At 35.7% G+C, this 12,184-nt stretch overlaps 1 protein-coding gene across 5 annotated transcripts in view; it reads left to right on the top strand.

Annotated features, from left to right (window-relative positions):
- LOC129004640 (NAD(+) hydrolase sarm1) overlaps positions 1 to 12,184 on the top strand; it is a 207,235-nt gene that overhangs the window by 69,158 nt on the left and 125,893 nt on the right. The window contains exon 1 of one of the 5 annotated variants that reach the window (XM_054433226.1): positions 9,524 to 9,565. The exons of the other annotated variants lie outside the window; for them this stretch is intronic. Coding sequence (XP_054289201.1) covers positions 9,539 to 9,565 — 27 coding nt within the window. The 5' untranslated portion in view covers positions 9,524 to 9,538. Of the gene's footprint in view, positions 1 to 9,523; positions 9,566 to 12,184 lie in introns of those variants that run through there. 5 annotated transcript variants of the gene reach the window in all.

Here is a 12,184-nt window from a genome sequence, read left to right as displayed (position 1 = left end):
AAATAAACCTACCTCATAGTTATGGAAAATATTATATTTAATTTCTTTGTATCAGCTGTCTAAAATTGTGAAATATGCAGTTTAGCAGTTCTTCTTGTTTACATTTAAATGCCAAAGCAAATGTAAACAAACATTGTTAGTGTTCTCATCACAGCCATGGAGACCAATCAATATTTACTTTTAAAATGTTCACCTCAGAATTTTTAAAGCCAAAGGGGCAAAGCCTACGGTCAGTATCGAAATGTGAATAGTCCTATAATGGTCCTTGGTATGGTAGCTATCATTTTGTATAATTTAAGCCCAGTTGGTTCGGTAGTTTTTGCACCTATTAGTAATACACATACAGACAGACACCATTAGATTTTTATATAATAGTATAGATTAATAGTACACGATTAATCAACAGTTTAAAAAGTGACTTTCCTCGATGAAAACTAGTTGAAAAACCCGTTACACGAACAGAACACATGCCACATGCTGATGCCATATAGGAGTTGGGCAGTTAACTCACCTGAGATAACCATCGGATATTACTCTCGTTGGAGATAACTGTCATAGTTATCTCTATGGAGATCTCAGCTTAGCTTATACGATTTCGTGCGAGGCCAGAGAAACGTTAACTTAACCCTAGACAGGTCATCTGACGACTCTCTGGCATCGCCACAGTCCCTTAGGTCTGCACCACTGAGTCAATAATGTATCGACTAGTACAGTAGGCTGTCATTAGTTACTGTACGGTACTGTAAAACGAGAAAAAACACGAAGAAAAATAACAAACAAATTATGACAAAGGAATTGTGCAGCAATACAAAATGGAATTTACATAAACATTTTGATGACAAATTCAAATACAAGCACTATTTGGAATCAAGAGTATAGGGAATACAATCGCAGGGAATTATACGTGAATTCTTTGAACCGGGAAAAACCGGGAATTATGCGTGAATTTTGTATTTAACCGGGAATTTTTTGCCGCGATCGCGCTTGACGACGATGACGTTTCCGTGACCGTGGGTGACGATAACGACGTTTCCGTAACCGCGGCAGACGATGACGACGTTTCCGTGACCGCGGGAGACGACGATGACATTTCCGTGACCGCGAGAAACGACGATGGCGTTTCCGTGACCACGGGAGACGATGATGATGTCCAAACGGCCGCGGGATATGTTAGTGATTTTGCCGCGATCGCGCATGTGGACGATGACGTTTCCGTGACCGCGGGGAACGATGATGACGTTTCCGTGACCGCGGGAGACGAAGATGACGTTCCTGTGACCGCAGGAGATGACGATGACGTTTCTGTGATCGCGGGTGAAGACGATAACGTTTCCGTGACCGCGGGTGACGACAATGACGTTTCCGTAACCGCGGCAGACGATGACGACGTTTCCGTGACCGCGGAAGACGACGTTTCCGTGACCGCGGGAGACGACGATGACGTTTTCGTGACCGCGAGAGACGATTATGACGTTTTCGTGACCGCGTGTGACGACGATGACGTTTCCGTGATCGTGCATGCGGACGATGACGTTTCCGTGACCGCATGAGACGATGATGATGATGTCCAAACGGCCGCGGGATATGTTAGTGATTTTGCCGCGATCGCGCATGTGGACGATGACGTTTCCGTGACCACGGGAAACGATGATGACGTTTCCGTGACCGCGGGAGACGAAGATGACGTTCCTGTGACCGCGGGAGACGACGATGACGTTGCCGTGATCGCGGGTGAAGACAATGACGTTTCCATGACCGCGGGTGACGGCAACGACGTTTCCGTGACCGTGGGAGATGACGATGCCATTTCCGTGACCGCGGGAGACAACGATGATATTTCCGTGACTGCGGAAGATGATGACGACGTTTCCATGAACGCGGTAGATAACGATATTTCCGCGACCGCGGGAGACGATAAATTCATTAAAATTTACTTAGAAAATATGGGTGTAATGGAATAAATTAACGAACTAATGAATTTTAATGAGCGTTGGTTGTGACCTCGAGCCCGCCGAGCGAGCGACCAATATTGAGATATCTTCTAATATTACCTTTAAGTATCTTGATGGAACAATGAACATAAATAATGGTGTTTGGTAATTTAAAAACTTATGTACTGTACAAACAACAGTTTGCCTATAGGAAATTGAATACTTGAAACAACCATCGAATACATACCTTGGTAGTTGAGTGAATGTATTAGTATTGTGAACAAAATGTTGTCTTTTTGATCCTGGCAATGTCATTACTGTAGCTCTTTAAATGGTTAAAACTCGCATTGATCAACGGGATTTTAATGAATGGTTTAGACTGTGCCAAAAGACCAGCTGACCTTGATCAGTAACTGCCATTTTATTCATTTTACAAACATTCACCACTTATCTTCAGCACCCTGGTGTTTTGGCGTCGTTCTAAGCTAATCCAACCCAACATTTCTAGATTTACCTGTATGACCTTGATCAGTAACTGCCATTTTATTTATTTTATAAACATTCACCACTTATCTTCAGCACCCTGGTGTTTTGGCGTCGTTCTAAGCTAATCCAACCCAACATTTCTAGATTTACCTGTATGACCTTGATCAGTAACTGCCATTTTATTTATTTTATAAACATTCACCACTTATCTTCAGCACCCTGGTGTTTTGGCGTCGTTCTAAGCTAATCCAACCCAACATTTCTAGATTTACCTGTATGACCTTGATCAGTAACTGCCATTTTATTTATTTTATAAACATTCACCACTTATCTTCAGCACCCTGGTGTTTTGGCGTCGTTCTAAGCTAATCCAACCCAACATTTCTAGATTTACCTGTACAACATTTTGATGATCGTAAACGTAAAACCAAATTTGTATTCACTTCTTGTAAAGCCCTATATTTAGTAATGGTCTATTTTTAATCACAACAAAATTTGATCACTCTCGTTGATAAAATCTACCATTGGAGGCGTATACTTAAACCTCTAATTGTCAAACAAGTTTTACGAATTCTCAATATAAAGTCAAGTTAATTAATGAGCAGTTTGCAATGAAGACTCATAGAAAGTTGAACTGCAATTTTTGTAATGGAAATGCTATAGCTAATTGGCCAATCAGATCGCGGCTCACGTCTGCCCTGATTCTGTTGAAGGTAGGCCTGATTATTGCTTTATATGAACGTTCAACTTATCTGATAAAGTTCAAGAAGGAGCGGCGATGAGTCATGTTTTTGCCAAGAAATATGTGTAGAAGCGCGGCTTTTGTAAAAATGAACTGGGGCCCATTTCATAATAAAGTACAAACTAATATTAGTAAATCAGCTGATCTCCCAATGCAAATCTAATGGAAATTACAAGTTACAAGTTGTAACTTGTAGTTTATTATGAAATAGGCCCCCTGCTTAATTTGCCTACTACTTTAGGGCCTTTGTATCAATCTAACTTACAAAACATTTAAACTGGGTATAATATTTTTTACTAAAACCTACATGCAGGCTAAAATTTGTTTTTCCTTGTATTTTTCCCAATTTCGTCTTAGTTTAGTAGCGCTGGACTTCTATTTTGGAAGTCTGGACATAAATCCCACCAGTTCCGTTTGTTTGGAAGGTCCAGGTCTCCATAGATCTTGGGTCCAGGTAGCTTACCCAGACTTCGCCACCACTGTATCTAAATCTACATCCCTAAAACGTACCGGGGCTACGCCATGTCGGCTTTTCCTTTGCACTTATAATATCTGAAAAACTAACCCTAACTAGGTTGATTTGATTTAAATTAGCTTATTAAATTATGAATGTTATATTTTTTAAATTGTTTCATACTTTCACAGCAGCTAATTACGGGATACCCTTGTAACGATGCTACCGATTTTTAGCGATGATGTGTGTGTATAATGGAATAATGGAAGATTTACATGGATAGATTAGGGTTACATGGAAGTAAACACCACTAAACACTTATTCTCTCGTGACTCTCTCGTGAAATGCCACTGGCGTAGAAAAACAAGTTAGGAACACGAACTTTAGTTACCACATGAGTGGCTAGGTGTTGGTGTGTTCCAAAGATAAATTGGTTAGGTTAATTGAACTGAGGGTGTAAGAAGCGCTGGATGTGGTTTAATTTAAAGGGAAAATGGCTTCACATTGAGGCTGATCGGGCCCATTGCCGTAAACACCCTAAGTCATTTTTTGACGAGCTGTGATTTATTAGTTTGCAACATGAAGACCTTATAACATAACTACTAGGCCTACCTGAAAATCTCAGAGTTGCATTGACATGATTAACTAATACATAGTCTACCTTACTATGGAATACTGAATTCTTGACTGAGATAATTTTGAATTACTTGGATTGGCAAGAGAGAACTATTGATCACGTATGTAATTTCTGTTACATTGTCTCAACACATTTTATGTCGGTTTCTCGTACGGGGAAATCCACTTTTTAAACCCCCGTTGCCGGCAACCCCTAACAAAAGCTAATTATTTCGTGTTCGGAATTTGGCAATCTTAATAACTTAATATATTTTAACTTATTTAGGTACATCAACCGGCGCGGCGATGTCAATCGTCCCAGCCAGGGAAAAAGAAAGGGGAGGGACGAGGTTTCAGATTCGGTGATATCAGTTTCTACGACTTTTGACGACTGACATTTGTTATAGCCAGACTGAAAGGGATTTTGGCCAGTACCTTGTTGCTTGCGCACTGGGTATATGTATGAAATGGTGACGCGCATACCCTGCAGGTTCTAATCTCTTAGAAAATAAAAATGTCTCTATGTAGAGAAAACCCATATCCGTTGAAATCGATACGTATAAATATTTTATTTTGGGTTGTGACCGTTATTTTATTTGATTTTGCCTTCCAATGAAGATTCTACTTCTGAGCTTATTGTTGGTTCCGTCCATAGAACTACAACTTTATTTCTATGGTTCCGTCCACCGTCCACCGCCCTCTTACTTCCGCCGCCCACGGTAACAATCAGCTGTCGCGCGCGCGGTACAGTGACTGGCATTATCTCGTTAGCCAAATAATCCCCTCAGGAGGGATCATGTGTCTTCACTCAACTGGTTTGTCTAGATCAGCTGACAGCGAGGAGGTGGGTGTCGTATCAAGTGGAGACTGTGTGTTTATGCATATGAGAATACAAAATGTGATGATTCAAATGTGCACATTTTGCGTAGGTAGGGCCTATGCTTTAATATTAGTATCATTGCTTGATAAAAATATAGAATATGGCCGGGTTTTAAATTTAATTAAATTGGGAAAGTAAAACAGTACACTGATATATTATCCTTTATATTAATAGGTAAGCACGTTTCTTGAAAACCTTTTTTCTCAACTACTGTGCATCGCAGGGAAAGTCTACGCATACTGTTAGAAACATATTTTCATGTCTATGTGCAAATCCCTTTATAAATTGAAATAGGCTAAAAAATAAACACATAAAGAATTTAAAATAAAAAAAAAATAACATTGAATTGTATTGGTTGCCATGCTGGTGACGAAAGAACAATGAAATAATATAAACAGAAAATTAAAACAAATGGAAGAAATTCCAATCACATGTTTCATTTACAGCGTGGGGTGAAAATAGAGAAGTCTGTACGTTTTGCCTGTACATTGTCTGTACATTCATCGCTTGGAGATAATTTTCCTTGTAAATAGTTTGCACTTGTAGGTATTTCTTGAGTTGATCTTAGCTTTTTACTTAAAGCTTCTACATTATTTTGAACAATAGTCTGACCTCTACAAATTAGTTCATAGGTCAGTTCTTCCTTGATTAAATAACTTATATTAAAATTAGCCATGATAATAAAAACTTTATCTAATTATTAGCAACGATTCCACACGTTCTTACAAAATTTATCATCCAAAATTACCCATACTTTTTTGCTTTGCTTTTTTGATTTTTTGCCTTGCCTGTACATATTTTTGCTTTCGAATATGTACAGGCTTTCGACCACTTTACGACCTCTAGTTACAATACAAGTAAGCCACAGGTTAGGTTGGTACACACATAATATACTGTGTAAATAAATATCTTTAGATAACTCCAAGTATAGAATAGAAATAATAAAATGGTATCTGGATATTGTCCATTTATAATTATTTTCTATGAGCTACTGTATTAGTTACTAGCGAAATAATTGGCAAACGCCTTTTATGTAGGCAGTAGTATCAAATTGGAGCGATTCTGTTAAAAATATGCAATTGTTTTATTTACTGAGGTATAAAATTGCATATGTAGGGTAATGATTTTTTAAAAATAATTATAACTTTCAAGTTATTATTTTTGTTTGTGGAGAATTACACTAGGTTAATTGTTTTCGCCAAGAAAAAGTCACTGTAGTCATAATATTCCGTGTATTGATATTTCTGTATTGATATTTCAAAGTGGAAAGTTGTACCATTTCCAAAATTTTGTTTCTATTGATCTCAGTCAGATTTTGATTTTAGACGCACGCTTGCGCACGCGTGCGCCACCAAAATACTTCATTATTAGCATTAATTTTGTATAAACATTTTAACGAGTAATTCTGTAACAAGACGTTCCCATCAGGTGTTGCCAGGCTAATTACAGGTGTAAATTAAATGTGGATTCTCAAATGAATCTTCATTATAGTAGACAAGCTGCCTGGATGTGCGGGAGCGGGCGGACCTTGAGTCTTGTATAAATCATCCAGATACAATCCAGCTCATGTATAGGAAGTATCAGATTTACTGATATCTGTAGACACCTAGCTGTAAGCCGTGAATTGTAAAACTGACAAATTAACTATAACAAGTTATGATGTATTAAAATATACACTAGTGTGCCCGTTGCTCAAAATCGAGCAATTGTCAAGTATCGGTATTTACAGGAGTTATTAAAAAACCACAGTCATCTTCTATGAGTGCTCAAAATCGAGCAATTGTCAAGTACTGTTATTATATACAGGCGTTATTTAAAACTGCAGTAATAACAGTCATAATTTTCTATTTTGACAAGTTTAATAGACTGAAAGCTTATGTAACTAATTGAAATACTCACTCTATTATTAACGGGTTGAAATAATGAACACTTATTGTAGAGATATTTTATCATTTTTTAGAAGCCGCCTAATTTTTTTGTGTTATACAAATATTTCCCTACTTATAGACAACATGTTAACAGCTGTAAACATTTCTTGCATGTATTCATTTGATCTGACATTAGGTAGGTTTTCTTCACCACTGTGACAACATGATTTGTATATTCTTCATGATTTTTTTACTTGCAAAATAAGTTGCATAGCAGAACTGGTAAAAATTATTCATCCCTCCAAGTGTTGTGTATCTGGATTCCTTACTGTTAGCATTGCTGTTAGACCAGGCCTATCTCCTACTCTTCTCATACGTATAGATTTCCTCTTAACCTCCCCCTGTTTTACATATTTCTTCTTTAAACTCAAGAAATTTTCAGTTCTTCCTACAAAGCTGATTGACTTTTTGAACCTCCTGAATATTACAAACATTAATATTTACTCCCAAGAAGCTGGCGAGTTTCTTTTTATATACAGCTGTTTTTGTTATTAAATTTGTTCAATGTAATTCTTATGGTGAAACCCCGGACTTGAAAGGATCTCACGCCCTTAAGGGTAAGAACTTTTAAATTCTAAAACCTTAATGCAAAAACTACGAAATGAGCCGAATCTTTTGAACGTTGAATTGGTCCACATATAAGGGAGGAATAGTGTTCAAAAAAACAGCTCTCACGTATTAATATAAGAGATTATTAATATTATTATAATTTAACGAACTCTTATAAATACTAGAGCATATAATAAGCTGATCCATTTGAAAATTCGGTCAAAAATACCTCGGTCGCGGAAAAAAGCGTATACTGTATTAAAATAACGCTTTCAACTGTAAGCTGAAGTGTTCGATTACTGAACATTTCCCCCAAAATAATTAGTCCTTGATGTTGGTTAGACTTCCAATTTTAGTAATTATATCAAACATTCGCCACATCATAAATATAGTAGGCTACTGTATTATGTGAAGACTTCTTGTCACTTTAATATTATGGTGTTTTCATTTGCGTCGCCCCTTGTCAGTTCAGTAACACCCTGTGTATCCACGTGTAGATGTTGATAGTCCCATGTCAGTTCAGTAACACCCTATGTATCCACGTGTAGATGATGATATCCCTACCACGACCGTGAGTCATATTCGTGTCTCAGAGAGATAATTGATGGCTGAGGAACCGGACCTCACGACTACCACTGGGATTGTTTGGGATAAGAATCCACCCGGATATGAATGAATTTAAACACAAATTTTAATCGAGTCCCATTGAATGTGGCCTGCTTAAAGATGTATTTTGGTTTTGATTTTAGGTTCGAGGAGCTTGGTAGTGTAATTATTACTTATGGGTGTACGCGTGATTTACAACGGGGTTTGCCCACATAGATACCTAACTTATATAGAACTAGTTTAGAAAATGTATAGCGTCAGAACCGGTAACGGAACATCCCAGAGAATGACGGATTTTAATAATCTAATATTATTGTTTTCTGGGAATTCAAGCTACCGAAAAACGGGAGTAAACCAGATTTTAAGAAACTATTTTTAAGATAAGTGTTTTACACGATTTTTTTAGAAATCTTTACTGTTCCTTTCTATACAATTTACAAACAAAAAGATACAGTGCATACAAGAAACAATAATCACAGAAATAGTCTAAAATACTTCGTTATAAAAATTGAGGTAATCTTTCTTAATGTTTATGACTGGCATCAAATTTCAAATAAGAAAAACATAACACTAACATTACACTTAAAACAAAGTAATTAATTAGTTAAATATTAACAATAAGATCTTATCTTAATAATATAATTTATGTTTAGAACAAGAACTCGGTTAAACCATCCTAGGTAAACCTAATAAGTAAACTTATTGGACCAATGAGTGAGGAGGACAGTTTCTACATAACCTATAGGATAATTTAACAGAGTAGGGTTAACATTGGTGGCAGATTGTCTCCATGACGACGCCACGGTATTATTGGCTAAAGAAATAACTGATTTTTGTAATCTTAAGCGTTATCTCACGCAACTCTACACTCCCATTGCATTTATCAGCTTCAAACCATGTGTGCTTTGCTGCCGGAATTGAATTTATTTTATAAATATTAATGATAAGTAATTTGATAAAAATTCATTTTTACGGAGCAAATATTGACCTTGCCAATCGTAAGTCAGATGAAAACTGGTAAAACGCGTTCAACAAACATTGATTATTTAAATTTAATTTAATTACAAACCAAGATATTGTCAAAAATTCCTTATGGCAGTTGCCAGATTCATTGTTCATTGCATAGCTATTTTCCTAGTCTACGTCTTAGGTACAGGTTGCAAAGAGTCAGATGAACATATGTTAAGAGTACACAATCAATTGATAACAGCCGTTCGTCTCAATCAGCTGATTCATTCATTCTTGGAACCGCCGTGTGACGCATCTCCCGCCATAACCTCTGATAACCATTTAAACGTCCGTGACTCACTCATTCGGCGGTCTGTGTTCTTATGATTACGCCGAGGAATGCGAATATTTTCACTCGTGTTGAACGTGAGTGTTTTTAGCATTAGTCGTTTAGATAAGTTTTATTTTTGGAATATGACTAAGGACTCTTTTGGTTAAAATGTGGCACATGTTAAAATTATTGTAGTCGAAGATTTTTACTGAAAATATCACGAATACTAGAAAAGACCCGGTATGGATTATAAACATAAACAAATGACGTTTTTGGCCCAAAAGTAAACAAAACCATATTTTAATTAATGCTATTAGTGTAGGGGTTTTTTTTATTTTCGGACCAAAAACGTCATTTGTTTATGTTTACGATCCATACCGGTATTTTTCTAGTATTCGTGGAAAATATGTTGTTACATTTAAACAAATGACATTAACATCGATGATATTAAATGTTAAAAAAAAATCATTAGTTTGTTGTACTAACTTCATATGATTAGTATTGGGTTACTGGAAGTTAAAAATTGGAAGAATTAAAAAAATTATAGTGTTAAGTTGTATCATGCTTTGTTGTCGTTATTGTATTACTGTATATACATTTGAGGCAATGATTTTCTGTGACATGACAGAGTTAGTTTGTATATCAAATCAAATCAATCTTCATTTTTAACAAATAATGGAGCAGAATTACATATGTAACATAAAAATTATCACATGGGCTTTTGCTTGTGCTTGATAAGAGTTCATCACTGGCTGCTAAATATTGATACTATTTACACAAAAGAAAAAAATTACCCTCCTTAGTCTAATATAATTTAAATGCATACGAGCTGTTGGCCCGTCCTACGTACGGGAATCGAGTAGTCCATTACAACTGTATATAGTGTGTCTACTAATTCAAGCATAGCTTAAGCAGTTCAAAACTTACCGTAAAGAAAAAGCTGCCAAGATTAATTAAAACATGTAATCATTGTTATTTTCCTAACCTTTCCTCAAAAAGCCAAGTAGTACAATATTTATAATCTTTCTTTTGAAGATTCGTGAGCTTCGATTCGTATACAGCAATGGTTATAGAATCTTACTTTTTCCTATAATCAATGACAAAATCACAGAGTAAATAAACTAACCTCATACTGTAGTTTTATAAAATATTTTTTTATTCAACCAGCTGTTAACAAATTATATAGCAGTAAAACAAACTAAATATTTTAAAGAATGCTAGAAAAATTAATTAGAACATCTAGTATTTTACTATGATAGTGGTTTAAATACCTTATTCATGCAATCCAATTGTTGTCTCCACAACTAGTTTCAACCTGCTAGGAGGTCATCATCAGGTGAGTACAAGGATGAATTACTTCATATGAAGGTCGTCAGTAACAGTTTTTTTACATTTACACAAACACACGACGAATAATAAACACATAGTGCGCACACATATTTTACCCACACCATAACTAGTATTTTACTATGTAGGCCTATATTAAAAAAAAATCTCTTATCTTCTTACCGAATAAATGAATGTATCAATGATTATAGCAATACACGTAGTGTAAATAAGTCAATTCTATGTATGTCATTTCATTTTTCATCCAAATGCTGAATTTGTTTTGAAAACGCTGAATGTTTACAGCTGTCACGTTAAGCAAATATACCAAAAGCTAGAGTAAAATGTTAGCGTCGGCTGCTAGACTTTTTTAAATTGTAAACTTAATTTCTAAAAAAACTGAAACCCTAAACTTAAAATATGGCTTCGACATTCTCTAGTTCTCAAAATTATCTTTCATTCAACACAAAAATCATGAAAATCCATCAAGTCGTTGATTCAGAATCGTGAAATAAAAAACCCCTGTTACGTTTTAATATATAGGATTTTAGGCGGAGCGAGAGTAGGAAATGGATTGGGGGCTGCGGGTTTGGACAGTAATCAAATAGACTCAGTTTCTTTTGTCGGTAAATGTTAAATATTAAATATTAAGAGCTTTGCACCATTTGTGACGAAAGAGTATTAACGTTATTTGGTGAAGGTAAATTTAAATTTATACAGCGAATGGGAAAAATATGTATATGAAATAAAGCTACGTAATAAAGTAACTCGCACAAACATACCATGATAGACCTAACTCATATAAGCTCCAGAAGCTCAAATCAAGTTTGTTTATAAAGTTTTACGATTTGGTTTTGTAAATATTCGGAAAACATTAAAACTATTACTATAAAACTATAACTATAAAACTATAACTATATAACTATAACTATAACTGTAAACACACAACGTAATGTCATTTCTTATGTAAAAAATCCTTTTAAAATACAATTGTATGAGCAATCGATGTGTTAGGACTATCGTGAAACGACCAAGATTATTAGCAAAATCAGGAATTTCCAATTAGTTAACGTTGCCACTTTATATAATTTCAACCAATATAATATAGTAAACACCTGGATTATCAAATCTCGTCCTGTCACATGCTCTAAAATGAAATGATAAGAGGTGATAAGAGTGAGTCAAGAAGGCGATAAGCACAATCAGTTGGTCCAAATGGAAGAGATTCAAGTCATTAAATGTAGTCGGGACGTTTACTTATCCGATAATGTTTCTAAACAAAATCGTACTTAGTAGTGTGTTAAACTTCGATAATTCTATGTTGTTAACTTTTCGAAGGAAATCTCTAGTGTATAAACACATCAGAAGGCATCCGAAGTGAATTTATA

Source organism: Macrosteles quadrilineatus, unplaced genomic scaffold (genome assembly GCF_028750875.1).
Source record: "Macrosteles quadrilineatus isolate MER2022 unplaced genomic scaffold, UCM_ALF_1.0 Scaffold_1__1_contigs__length_201487025, whole genome shotgun sequence".
Taxonomy (NCBI): domain Eukaryota; kingdom Metazoa; phylum Arthropoda; class Insecta; order Hemiptera; family Cicadellidae; genus Macrosteles; species Macrosteles quadrilineatus.
Note: the sequence above shows the minus strand (reverse complement) of the source record. Positions and strands in the feature narration are given on the sequence as shown.